The following is a 12,784-nucleotide window of genomic DNA, read 5'->3' on the forward strand; positions in this document are numbered from 1 at the left end:
GAAACATAGAATCCCTCCAGTGTGGAAACAGCCCTTCGGCCCATCAAGTCCACATTGACCCTCTGAAGAGTAACCCACCCAGACCCATTCCCTACGCTTACCCTTGATTAATGCACCTAACCTACACAGCCCTGAACACAATGGGCAATTTAGCACAGCCAATTCACCTAAGCTGCACATCTTTGGATTGTAGGAGGGAACCGGAGCACCCAGAGGATACCCACGCAGGCACGGGGAGAATGTGCAAACTCCACACAGACAATCACCCGAGCTGGAATCAAGCCTGGGTTCCTGGTGCTGTGAGGCAGCAGTGCTTGCCACTGAGCCACCGCTTCTTAATTAATTCACAGGATGGAGTATAACTGGCTAGGCCAGCATTTATTATCCATCCCTTACTGCCCAAAGGGCATTTAAGAGTCAAATAGGGAGTGATGGCCTAGTGGCATTATAACTGGACTGTTAATTCAGAGACCCAGATAATGTTCTGGGACCTAGGTTTGAATCCTGCCATGGCAGATGGTAGAGTTTGAATTCATTAAATATTTAGAATTAAGAGTCTAATGATAACATGATTGTCTGATTGTCAGAAAAACCCCTCTAGTTCACTAATGTCCTTTAGGGAAGGAAGCTGCCACCCTTACTTGTTCTAATCTACGTGTGACTCCAGCAGTTGACTCTTAACTGCCGTCAGGGCAGTTAGAGATGGGCAATAAATGCTGGCCCAGCCAGTGATGCTCTCAGCTTGTGAATGAATAGAAAAAAACATTGCTGTTGGTCTGGAGTCATAAGTAGGCAGTCCAGGTAAGGATGGTAGATTTCCTTCCCGAGAGGGCATTAGTAAGTCAGATTTTTTTTATCTCCTGGTAAATGGATAATTGTTGTATAGTCATCTTTAGAATCTTAGTTCCAGATTTGTATGAACTCAAATTTCACCATTGACCTTGGACAGGATTCAAATCTGGTTTCCCAAGGCACTGACTGCATCTCTGGAATTATCATCTAGTGATAAGACCAATAGGCCATCACCTCCCCCTGGACTGCCTGAGCAATATCATACCTGGATACTTTAACATATGTCAATGTCAACCTCAGTGCGAGCATGTTTTCGCCAAGAGCAATATAAACATCCATCGGGACCAATATAATTGCAAAATCAGTTCAAGGTACATGTTCTCGATGCGTGGATGTCAAAGAAACCTTTTGAAGCAGTTACACCTCAAATACAAGGAAATCAATGCACATTTTTATGTGTGAATTCTTACTGTGATAATATTTTTGAAAATTTGCATACCAAAGGTTTTTGCTCTATTAAGCCATTTTGCAGTGTGAGGTTGACCAGTCCCACTGAGTTTCATTGAATAGTTTAAGAGCTTTGAGCTTTCTGTTGGAGAATCCAAGATACCATACTAGCTAGTTATAGTAAAGCACATCAAGCAGTAATAGCAGGAGTTAAACAGCCTTATTTCATGATCTACATTTCATTCTCCGCTATTGAGTAAAATGAAAATGCATTTTAGATATGAATAAGTTATTAAGTAAAGTGACAATTACAGCAGCAGTCAATCCTGTCTCATGGAGGTCTAAAATTACTAGAAGCTGTCAATGCTGGGTCCACATAAGTTATTAAATAATGCAAACTATGCTGTCTCTGACCAATAGCTGCTATGAAATATCATGCATGCATTTCAAATACATATTGTAGGGATTTCTTCAGTCCTATAAGATTGCAAAGAGAGTGTTTACAATAGAAAAGAATCCCTAATGTGTGGAAGCAGTACATCAGCCCATCTAGCCCATGCTAACCCTCCAAAAAGCATCCCTATAACCTGTATTTCCTATGGCCAATCCACCTAACCTGCACATCTTTTGATTGTGGGAGGAAACCAGAAAAGGAAACCCACACAGGTACAGGGTGAATGTACAAATTCTACACAGACAGTTGCCCGAGGCCGAAATGAAACCCGGGTCCCTGGTACTGTGAGGTAACATTGCTAACCACTGTGTCACCCACTGAGCCTATGAATTTCAATCAGCAATTAACTCAGAGCATTTCAAAATACCATTTTGCAGTTAACTTATGGCACACAGTAATGTGTCTGCGTATGGTCCCTCTCAATTGATATTATCGCTTGGTCATTCATGACAGACTGACTGTCCTGAAGATATATTTCATAAACCACTATATTTCCATTCTAATCTGGATTTATATCACGTTGTCATGACACTCCAGGTTAACTTGAGACAAATCTAAATTCGCAGCATTTATACAAAGCAGTCTGATATCTACATTAACATGCTGCAGCAACTCACATCTCTCTTCAAAAATCCATTGGATTTCACAGTAAGATGTCCCCAGTCCTTCACTAGTGAAACAACCTGAACCTGGTTCAAAAGCTTTGTAACTATTCCATGTCAGAGTTAAAAGTTGTTTCCATGCTATACAGTTTCCTTCTCTTTGTATCACACTGTATGATGTCAAGATGCATTTTTCAATCAACGTTTCTAATATACTCGGCAAAAAATCTCGAATGCACTGTGTATAATTTGTTGGATCACTCAGAATTAACTGTTCCTGCCTCTGTAACCTCCTTCAACCCTTTGTAACAGTGACATTCATTTATACAGTGCCTTGTAATGTGGTAAACGTTCCAAGCACTTCAGTAGAATGTTAGCAAACAAAAGTTAATTCTCAGCCACATTCGAACATGTGGGCAAAGTCTTCATCACAAATATGGGTTTAAAAAAGTGTCTTTCAAGAGAGAAAAGTGATATTGAGATGTGTGGAGATTTAGGGAGGGAATTCCAGAGCTTGGCAATTATTGAATGTGCAGTTGTTGTTGACAGAGCGATTAAAATCAGGGCAAAGGTCACAACTGGAAGTAGAGCAGATATCTCAAAATACAAGCTGCGTAGATGGGGGGAGGAGAGATCAGGGATTTGAAAGCAAGAATGCGAATTTTGAAATGGTGGGAGATGGTGACGTAGTAATAATGGGCCAGTAATTCAAAAGCCCAGAGTACCTTGCACCTCTGGCTTCAACCCTGATCATGGAACCTGGTAGAGTTTAAATTCAGTAAATAAACTGGGAGTATAGAATTAGTGTCTGTGATAGTGACCCTGAAACTATCATCAATTGTTATAAAAATGCATCTGATTCACTAATGTCCCTTAAGAAAAGAAATCTGCCAACCTTACCTGGTCTGGCCTACCTGTGTCTCCTGACCCACAACAATGTGGCTGGCTCATGAATGAGTTGAACTGAAGGGTCTGTCTCTGGGCTGTACAACTCTATGAATCTATGACTTCATAACTCTTAACTGCCCCTTAAATGGCCTAGTTCAATGGCAATTAAAGATGGGTAACAAATGCTGGCCAATACTATGACGCTCACATCCCTCTTAAGAAATTTCGAAAAAGTTAAGCTATTGCTCAAATAAGAACCATTTGAAGTTAACGAGCACTGTAGGTGCTGGAAATAACAGCATTTCATATGAGTTTGGCTTTTCGACAAGCTAAGGTTTGTGAAGGTGGAATATAGCAAATGGATCAACCAGTTGAAATTTTACAAGAATGTGCCTGTGCAATGTTTTCACCATGAGGAATGGGACAATACTATTGCAGTGTCTCAGAGGGGATATCATTTCATCTTCTGTAATCCCTGGTGCTAAATGCAATACTCAATAAGCAGCCAGGTCTCACTTTGCTAATATCTGTCAACTTGCATCTGAAACTTTTGTGACTATTCTAATCCTTTCACAGCAGTTGGAACAATCAAGTAATCTCCTCTGTTCATCATTCCAATTGACCTGAAATACATGTCACACGTAGAAAGAAAGGATGACGTACAATTATATAATGGTTTTCACAACTTCATAAGATCCAAAATGATTTAGAACCAACAAAGTACTTTGGAAGTCTAGTCTCTGGTATAACACAGGAAACCCAGCAGCCAGTGTGTGCATAGCAAGCCCCTACAAATAGCTATGTGATCTGATGGCCAGGGAAGTTTTGGGTTCGTTGAGGCACTATTGGCCAGGACACTTGAGGATAACTCCCCTTTACTTCTTTCAGACTGTGACATGGAATCTTTTATGTGTAACTGAGAGGGTAGCTGGATAATATACAGTCTAATATCTCATCTGAAGGAGTGGGTTTGACTGTGCAGCACTCCCTCGGTCTTGTCATTGGGAGCATCAGCGCACGTCATGTGATTTGGTCTCTGGTGTAGCCTTGTAACTCAAGACTGGGGAAGTGTAACCAGCTGAGTTCCAGCTAACAATGTAAAGAAACATATTGCATTGTACAGAAAAAAAAAGAAATTAATCAGTTATATTGTGAACAGAACTTTCCATGTCTAAAGTGTTTTTTTTGTTTCCTTTGTCTTATACAGTATGCAGGATGGCTGGTGCTGTGGGTGGCCTGGAACACATTCATCATTTGCTTCTATCTAGAGGTTGGGCAGTTGTCACGGGTAATTATCTTCCTTATGATCCAAAGAGATGCTTCTTACAATGTACTTAATCAAAGGATGCAACCCATAGCTCATTTATGAGCTTCCTTCTTGTCTGGCTTTCTAAATATAGAGATGAAATGCTTTTGAATTCACATCAAAATGCTGTTAGCCTTACAGTTTTGCATAACTTTGATTCTCTACTTTGAACAGAGGAAATTATTTGAGACAAAGTTAGTTTTCTGGAACCATACTTCAGGCTGGGGATGGGTCAAAATATCTCAGTGGTAGAGGACTTTGTATTGACTTTGGTGGAGGTTGCCAGAGGTTAACTGTGAAGAAGGGGCCATTCGCAAACTTGGCTTTTGTGGAGGTGAATGTGAGAATGAGGAACTGGGACTGGGGGCAGTGAGGAAGTGTGATGTCCTGGAGAATACTGTTGCTGGGTCAAAGTCTGTGAATTCTCAACCTGACAGGACTACAGGAGCACCTTCACCAACCACACATTCACCACCACCTTCTCAAAGGCAACAAGAGAGAGATGTGCAATAAATCACAGCCTTGCTGATCGGGCCTTCATGCAAGGAATGGGGGAAATAAAGATGGAAGGTAACAGGCTGGCCAACAGAAGAGGTGAGGGTGGAGAAGCCAGTTCAGGGTTCAACAAAATGTCTAACTTAAGTTCTGCTGGGCTCAAGTTGAGTTAGCAGGTCAGTGGTTTAGAAAAGTTTGCAACAAGCGAGGTTAGAAAGTATGGATGAGAACTGTGCAACATTGTCAGTGTTGATCTGAAAGACGTTAAGAATTGTCCAGGCCTTGACAATGGTCAAGTAATAATGTCATAGAATAATAAGCCAGAAGTTGCCAAGGTGCCAGATTTTGATATCATGTTTGTAAGTGTGGAAGCGATCACACCTTCGCAGCCTTTATATGTCACACAGCACGAAGGCGAACAGAACAGGATTACCAGGAACCATCATAGTAATATAATAACTTGCTGTCTCCATTTGCTGTTTTTTAACTCTCCAGTTGTATTCCTGCTGCATCAATGAAATAGCCCTCATCAAAATCCCATAGTCACTGAGTCACAAGCCCTCCTCCACCGTATCTCGTTCAGCCACGGTCTGTCAACGACAAAACAGATCCTGCCTCACTGCAGCAGGGAATGGGAGAAAATGGACACCAAGATCACTTGATTTTAGATCAGCAAGAACTTGCATTTAAATAGTGTCTTTAACATGTGGTGAAAATTTGGTGCTCCCATGGTCTCTATCCCCCTCTGTAAAATGGAACCTCATCCTCTCAGCAAAGGCAATATATATCCAACCGGGCTCTTCTGCTTCAGTGAAAGAGATTGAGAGAATATTACTGAGGGAGGAGGACATCACAACGACAAGTACTTGTCTGTATATGATGCCATTAAATGCCATAAGCTGTTCCTTCACAATATTAACAAACAAATGAGCCATTTAGGAGGGATTAGCATAGATGACCACACACTTGGACAAAGAATTTGGCTTTAAAGGTACACTTCAAGCTTGGGCTTTTCAGGGTTAATGTCAGGAAGTTGTAATTCACACATTATAAGGAGAGCTGGGACCTATTTTACTGCAACATAGGAGGTTGAGGTGTGAACTGATAAGGTTTATAAAATCATAAGGATGTTGGGTAAGGTGAACAGCAGGTGTCTTTTCCCTTGGGTACAAGATTTCAAGACTAGGAGGTTTTTTTTGACAGTGAGAGGAGAAAGATTTAAAAAAGACATGAGGGGCATTTCAATTTTTGCACAGAAAGTGGTTTGCATGTGGAAGAAAATTCCAGAGGAAGTGTTGGATGTGGGTACAGTTACAACGTTTAAAAGACGAATAAGGAATGTTTGGAGAGATATGGACCATGTGCAGGCAGGTGGGACTAGTTTAGCATGGACTGGTTAGACCGAAGGATCTGTTTCCGTGCTGTATGACTCTATGACTCAAAGGCAAACAGAAATCTAGAACTCTGCTTCATAAAGTTCTTGAAGTTGGAGTTGCATTGAGAAACATCATAACTGAGATTGGTAGGTTTTTGTTAGATAAGATTGTTATGGGTAGGTGATCATTAGTGGTATTGTCACTGCGCCAATAGCCTAGAGACCCAGGTAATGTTCTGGGGACCTGGGTTTGAATCCCACCACCACGGATGATTGAATTGTGAATTCAGTAAAAATCTAAAGTTAAAGATTTAATGAAACCATTGTTATAAAATCCCATGTGATTCACTCATGCCCTTTCGGGAAGAAAACCTACCATCCTTATCTGGTCAGGCCTATATGTGACTCCAGACCCATTGTTTTGTAATTACTCTAAACCCCTCTTCAGTAAATAAACAAGCCCAACAAGTCCACACCGACCCTCCGAAGAGTAACCCACCCAGACCCATTTCCGTCTGACTAATGCAACTGACACTATGGGCAATTTAGCATGGCCAAATCACCTGACCTGCACATCTTTTGGAATGTGGGAGGAAACTAGAGCACCCAGAGGAAACCCATGCAGACACGGGGAGAATGTGCAAACTCCACACAGACAGTCGCCCGAGGCTAGAATTGAACCGGGTCCCTGGCGCTGTGAGGCGGCAGTGCTAACCACTGAGCCACCGTGCTGCCCCTTTTTGAAAAGCTGGCAGAAATGCTGACTCTGCCAAAGATGCCCACAGAAGGGCTTATGCCCGAAACGTCGATTCTCCTGTTCCCTGGATGCTGCCTGACCTGCTGCGCTTTTCCAGCAACACATTTTCAGCTCTGATCTCCAGCATCTGCAGACCTCACTTTCTCCACATCCCATTAATCACTATTTTAATAAAAAAACAACAAGGAGAGTTAGACATAAAGTGAAGACACAGAGGCTAAATGGCACTCTCCTGAATCTGATCATTGTTACCTCTGTAACTGATACTGCCTTTGTACGGTCACGATGTGATAAACCTGGTATTAAGCTGATTTCTGTTCGAGTAAAACCAGCTGAGGAACTTCCTGGCCTGGTTGGTTATTTGCCAGACATCGCCCCGAGGAGAATTCAGTGGAAGTACAACATGGGGAATTGTGGAACAGGTGAGTGGCTTGTGAACCCATTGTGCCACAAAACACCCAATGCACGTGGCACTGGGTGAAGAGTGCAATCTGCAGGCAGTATACTGCTCTCGCAGCAGATTGTTGCTTACAATGATGCTGCATCAATGTCATCATGGTTTACTGTGTTCAAGTGAGTGTGGTACTCACTGTAATCTATCACCTTGCTGCTTTTGTACAGCTTGACATGACAGGTCCGCTAGATCAAACTGTTACTTACTGTGGTATCTGTATTCACTAGAGAGATGTTGACCTGAAGGATTTGAGTCTTCATCTCAAACTGGTGTCCACTCCCTGTCAGCAGTGGCACTAATTCAGTCGAAGCAGCAGTTATCCAATGCACTTTTGACGTGCAACTTGCTCACATTGAAATGGCAGCTCAGAAAGAGGCCATTCAGCCCAACAGCCCAAAAGCCTCCTCCTACATTGCTACAAGCATATTCCTTGAAAGAAAAACAGAGAGTGCGGGAGAAACTCAACAGCTCTGACAGCATCGGTGGAGAGGGAGACAGAGTTAACATTTTGAATCCAGTGATCTTTCTTCAGAACAGAAAGCAGCTGAGAAATGGTGGTATTCACGCTGACAATGAGAGGTCGGGTCGGGATGGTGGTGGGTGGGAAATGAGTGAGTTCAATAGATGGAGACAATGCTGATAAAACCAGAATCAAACAAAGGGTTCACTGATGATAGACAGAGAGGCAGATAAATGCTGAACAGGTGCTAATGGGAAGTGTGATGAGATGAAAATGGGTTGGCTGTGCTGGGAACAACCCATATGAAACAGGAGCTACAGGTTTGAGTAATGAACATGGAAGGGAGTGTTCACACTCTGAAATTGTTAAACTCAATGTTGAGTCATGAAGGCTGTCAGATACTTAAGAAGAAGATGAGGGAGTACTACAGCAAGTCCATGTCAGAGATATTTGCCAGGGAATACGGTGGTGTGTTAAAGTGGCTAGTATCTGAAAACTATGAGGACAGAACGCAGGCCCACAAAGCAGTCACTCAGTCAGAGATTCATCTCTGAGTGTGGAGGAGACCACATTGTGAGCAGCGAATAAAGTAGACTAGATTGAGTGAAGTGCAGGTAAATCGCTAGAAGGTGTGTATGGGAAGGTGCCATGGATGGTTAGGGATTTAAGAGTGAAGAAGGAGTGAGCCAAAATGTCCTGAAGGAAATGGTCCCTGCAGAAGGCTGACAAGGGAGGCAAGAGGAACCTGTGTCTAGTGGCAGTATCCCCCTGGAGATGGTGGGAATGGCAGCTAATGATCCTTTGGATGTGGTTGCTGGTGGGATGGTATTTGAGGACCAGGAGATCCTATTGGTGTTGTGGGAGGGAAGAGAAGGGATGAGGGCAGAAGTCTGGGAATGCGACAGACACTGGGCTGAGGTTCTGGGGAATCCTCGGTTGATGTGAAAAGTGGACATTTATGAGGTCTCCCTGTACATGACGGAAATGGAGAAACTGGGAGACTGGAATAAAGTCTTTACAGGAAGGAGGGTATGAGGATATATAGTCCAGGTAACTGTGGGACTGGATGGGCTGTGGTGGATATTGGTGCAAATGGACACAGAGATGTTGAGGAAGGGATGGGAGGAGTCAGAGATGGACCAGGTGAAGGTAAAGGCAGGAGAAAAATGGATGCAAAATTGATTAACTTTTCCAATTCTGAAAGGAGAGAGAAGCAGCATGATGTACCGGAGAAAGAGTTATGGGGAGGGACTCAAGTAGGATTGGAACAAGGCATGTTGCATGTTCCCCACAAAGAGACAGGTATAACTGGGCTGCTTGGCCACAGCTTTGATCGGAAGAAAGTGAGAGGAGTTAAAGGAGAAGTTGTTCAAAGTGAAGATGAGCTCGTCCAGATGGAGGAGGTTGGTGGTGGATGGGGCCGGTTCAAGCCTTTATTCCAGGAAGAAACATCCTGATGGGGGATGGACACATAAAGAGATTGCACGTCCAAGGTCAAGGGGAGAGGGCTGGAGCCCGCAAACCAGAAATTCTGAAACTGACATAAAGCATCAGAAGAATCACGGTTGTAAGTGGGAAAGGACTGGACAAGGAAAGAAAAGATCAAGTCAAGGTTGGAAGAAATAAGCTCGGAGGGGAAGGAGCAGGCAGAAACATCGGGCCTGCCCAGAGTGTCCAGTTTGTAGAAATTATTAACAGGGTAGAAGTGAGATGTACTGTCAGCCATAATCATGTTGACTTCTCCACTTCATGATGCTGCCTGGCCTGTTGTGTTCTTCCAGCCTCCGGTTTGTCTACCTTAGGTTCCAGCATCTGCAGTTTTTCTTGTCTCTAAATGATCATGATGAATGATGCAGCAGGTTTGAAGGACTGAATAGCCTCCCCCGCTCCTACCTTGTACATTTCTATTTTTCTGTAGTTCCCTAACCCTGCAGATCCCTCTTCAACAGGATATTATATACCCCATCACACAATCGCCCCATGGTGCTCTGTGCCAGTGCCAGTTTCAAAACTAAATAAACCCATTTGAATTTGTGTCAACTTAACTTATTTGAACAAGGCTGTACAATGAGAGGTATCCCAAATGGTGTCTGTGCGTGAAATCCAGCTAAACTTGCAAACTGCACAACCTTCATCAAGCTGGACGTGAACAGCTGTGTCTGGCAACTGAGCACAATCCACCTTCCAAACACCCTCTGGACATTATTGTTTTAATCATCTGCCTTCAGGAGTTATGTCTGTTTCCAACATTTTCCAACAGATGATGCCGAACATACTGGGAAGTATGGACCATGTCATATGCCATAAGGGTGACATTCTCATCCACCGGGTCCACTCAAGCGCAACGTAGCAATAGCTGGAGAGTTTTGAAAAAGTTGCAAGTTGCTACTGCAAGTCTGAATTGGGCTATGTTGTCCAGGAAACAGGAATGATGATGACTGAGGAATATTACAGACTCCATCAACCTATAGGAATTGTCGACCAGCTGGGAACATTCTTTCCCTCGTCCACCAATTCAATGTTCCTCTACTCATTGAACCAATGATCAAGTAGGGTGTTGGACTGAGCATCAATAGCAATTATTTGAGGAAATTAAGGACATGCTAATTTCATCTGAATTCCTTATGCACTGTGATTGTGAACTTCCAATGATGACTGCAGCTGGTGCATCATATACAGGACTGGGAGCAGTTCTATTCGAGATCTTTGGAGTTTTGATAAATGAGAAATGACCACATTGAAGCATATAGGATTTATAAGGAACTTGCCAGGACAAATCCTGAGAAGATGTTTCTCCCTCATGGGAGAGTCTAGGATCAGAGGGCATCATCTCAAAACAAAGAGGGGCTGATTTAAGACTGAGACAAAGAGGAATTTGGTATCTCAGTAGATTGAGAGTCTTTGGAACTCCTTGCCCCAGACAGCTGTGGGTCAGATTTCTTGAGGACATTTAAGGCTGAGACAGATAGATTCTTGATCAGTCGGGGAATCAAGGGTTACAGGGAAAGGGCAGGAAAGATGATGTAAGGAATGTTAGATCAGTTATGATCCTACTGAATGGCAGAGCAGGGTCAAGGGGTCAAATGGCCGCCTCCTGTTCCTGCTTCTTATGGTCTTATGGAATGATCAGGCAGCCAATCTGTTACATTTCAAGAGTACTCACTGACCCACAACAACAATAGGGATGAGAAATGACTATCGAAACAAATAAGATTCTTGGGGGACTTGCCAGGCTACATGGAGAAAGATCGTTTCCATTTGTGGGACATTCTAGGAACAAAGAGCTCGGGCGGCACAGTGGCACAGTGGTTAGCACTGCTGCCTCACAGCGCCAGAGACCCGTGTTCAATTCCCGCCTCAGGTGACTCTCTGTGTGGAGTTTGCACATTCTCCCCGTGTCTGCGTGGTTTCCACCCACAATCCAAAAATATGCAGGTTAGGTGAATTAACCATGCTAAATTGCCCGTAATGTTAGGTGAAGGGGTAAATGTAGGAGTATGGGTCTGGGTGGTATACGCTTCAGCGGGTCGGTATGGACTTGTTGGGCCGAAGGGCCTGTTTCCACACTGTAAGTAATCTAATCTAAACAATATTTCTCCATAGAGGAAGAAGTACTGGCAACAACTTGTGAGAACTTCTCTAAATATACCTTGGATCTATCGGTTTGGATTGAACAGAAAGGAAATCACAAAGATGTCAATCAGTATCCAGAGATTTTGATTGCAGCTGATGCGGGATGACATGATTGTGGAATTGAAAGGGAATCAGATTACAGTGGAGACTGGATCAAGGATATCCATCATTTGCCGGCGAAGGAAGTTGAAAAGCTTTATCCAAGAAGCTGAGACTTTGGTCACGCACTGTTTACCAACCGCAGTAGGGAAGAAAAAGTGTTATACCCGAAACATTGACTTCTCCACCTCCTGATGCTGCCTGGCTTGCTGTGTTCCCCCAGCCTCCTTGTTGTCGACCTTGGAATCCAGCATCTGCAGTTTTTGTGTCTCTAAGAGTAGGGAGGTTACAGGTACAGAATGAAACGTATTTGTGTGATGAAGATCGCCACATCCCGCCTTGATGGCTGACCAGAGAATGTCCACAGTAACGCTACCCTGTGGCAGCACTTTGAACATCATCACATCAGAACTACAAATGATTGTTTGGAACATGATGAGAAGCCTGCTCTGGTGAATGTAAACGATCCCATGGCACTAGTTTAAAGAAGGGCAGGTTGTTATCCTTAAGACCAAAAGGCATGGAGTAGAAATAGGCCATTCAGCCCATTGAGGCTGTGCTACCGTTGAATGAAATCCTGGCTGATCGGATAATCCGCGGCTCCACTTTCCTGTCTTAATAAGCCTTGATCCCTTTACTGATTAAAAGATCCATCCATCTCAGTCTTGAATATAGTGAACAACCCCATCTCAACAGCCCTCTGCAGTGAAGAGATCTACCACCCTCTGAGAGACAAAATTCCTCCTCATCTCTGTCTTAAGTAGGGCCACCCCTTACTCTGAGATGAAGCTCTTTGTTCCTAGATAAAAGCAAATTACTGCGGATGCTGGAACCTGAAACCAAAAGAGAAAATGCTGGAAAATCTCAGCAGGTCTGGCAGCATCTGTAAGAAGAGGAAAGAGCTGACGTTTCGAGTCTAACTGACCCTTTGTCAAAGCTGGTGCAGTGCTCTTTGTTCTTAGAGTGCCCCACAAATGGAAACGATCTTTCTGCATGTAGCCTGGCAAGTCCCCCAAGAATCT

General features: G+C 43.4%; 1 protein-coding gene across 3 annotated transcripts in view; it reads left to right on the top strand.

Moving 5' to 3' along the window:
- The window catches only part of LOC122563496 (sodium/potassium-transporting ATPase subunit beta-1-interacting protein 1), a 591,744-nt gene that overhangs the window by 408,184 nt on the left and 170,776 nt on the right, over positions 1–12,784 (top strand). For 2 of the 3 annotated variants that reach the window (XM_087976711.1, XM_043717290.2), the window contains exon 3: positions 4,391–4,471. The exons of the other annotated variant lie outside the window; for it this stretch is intronic. In XM_087976711.1, coding sequence (XP_087832837.1) covers positions 4,391–4,471 — 81 coding nt within the window. The remainder of the gene's footprint in view (positions 1–4,390; positions 4,472–12,784) is intronic. 3 annotated transcript variants of the gene reach the window in all.

Source organism: Chiloscyllium plagiosum, unplaced genomic scaffold (genome assembly GCF_037043375.1).
Source record: "Chiloscyllium plagiosum isolate Xiang-an unplaced genomic scaffold, Cpla_swu_hap1 HiC_scaffold_30, whole genome shotgun sequence".
Lineage (NCBI taxonomy): Eukaryota > Metazoa > Chordata > Chondrichthyes > Orectolobiformes > Hemiscylliidae > Chiloscyllium > Chiloscyllium plagiosum.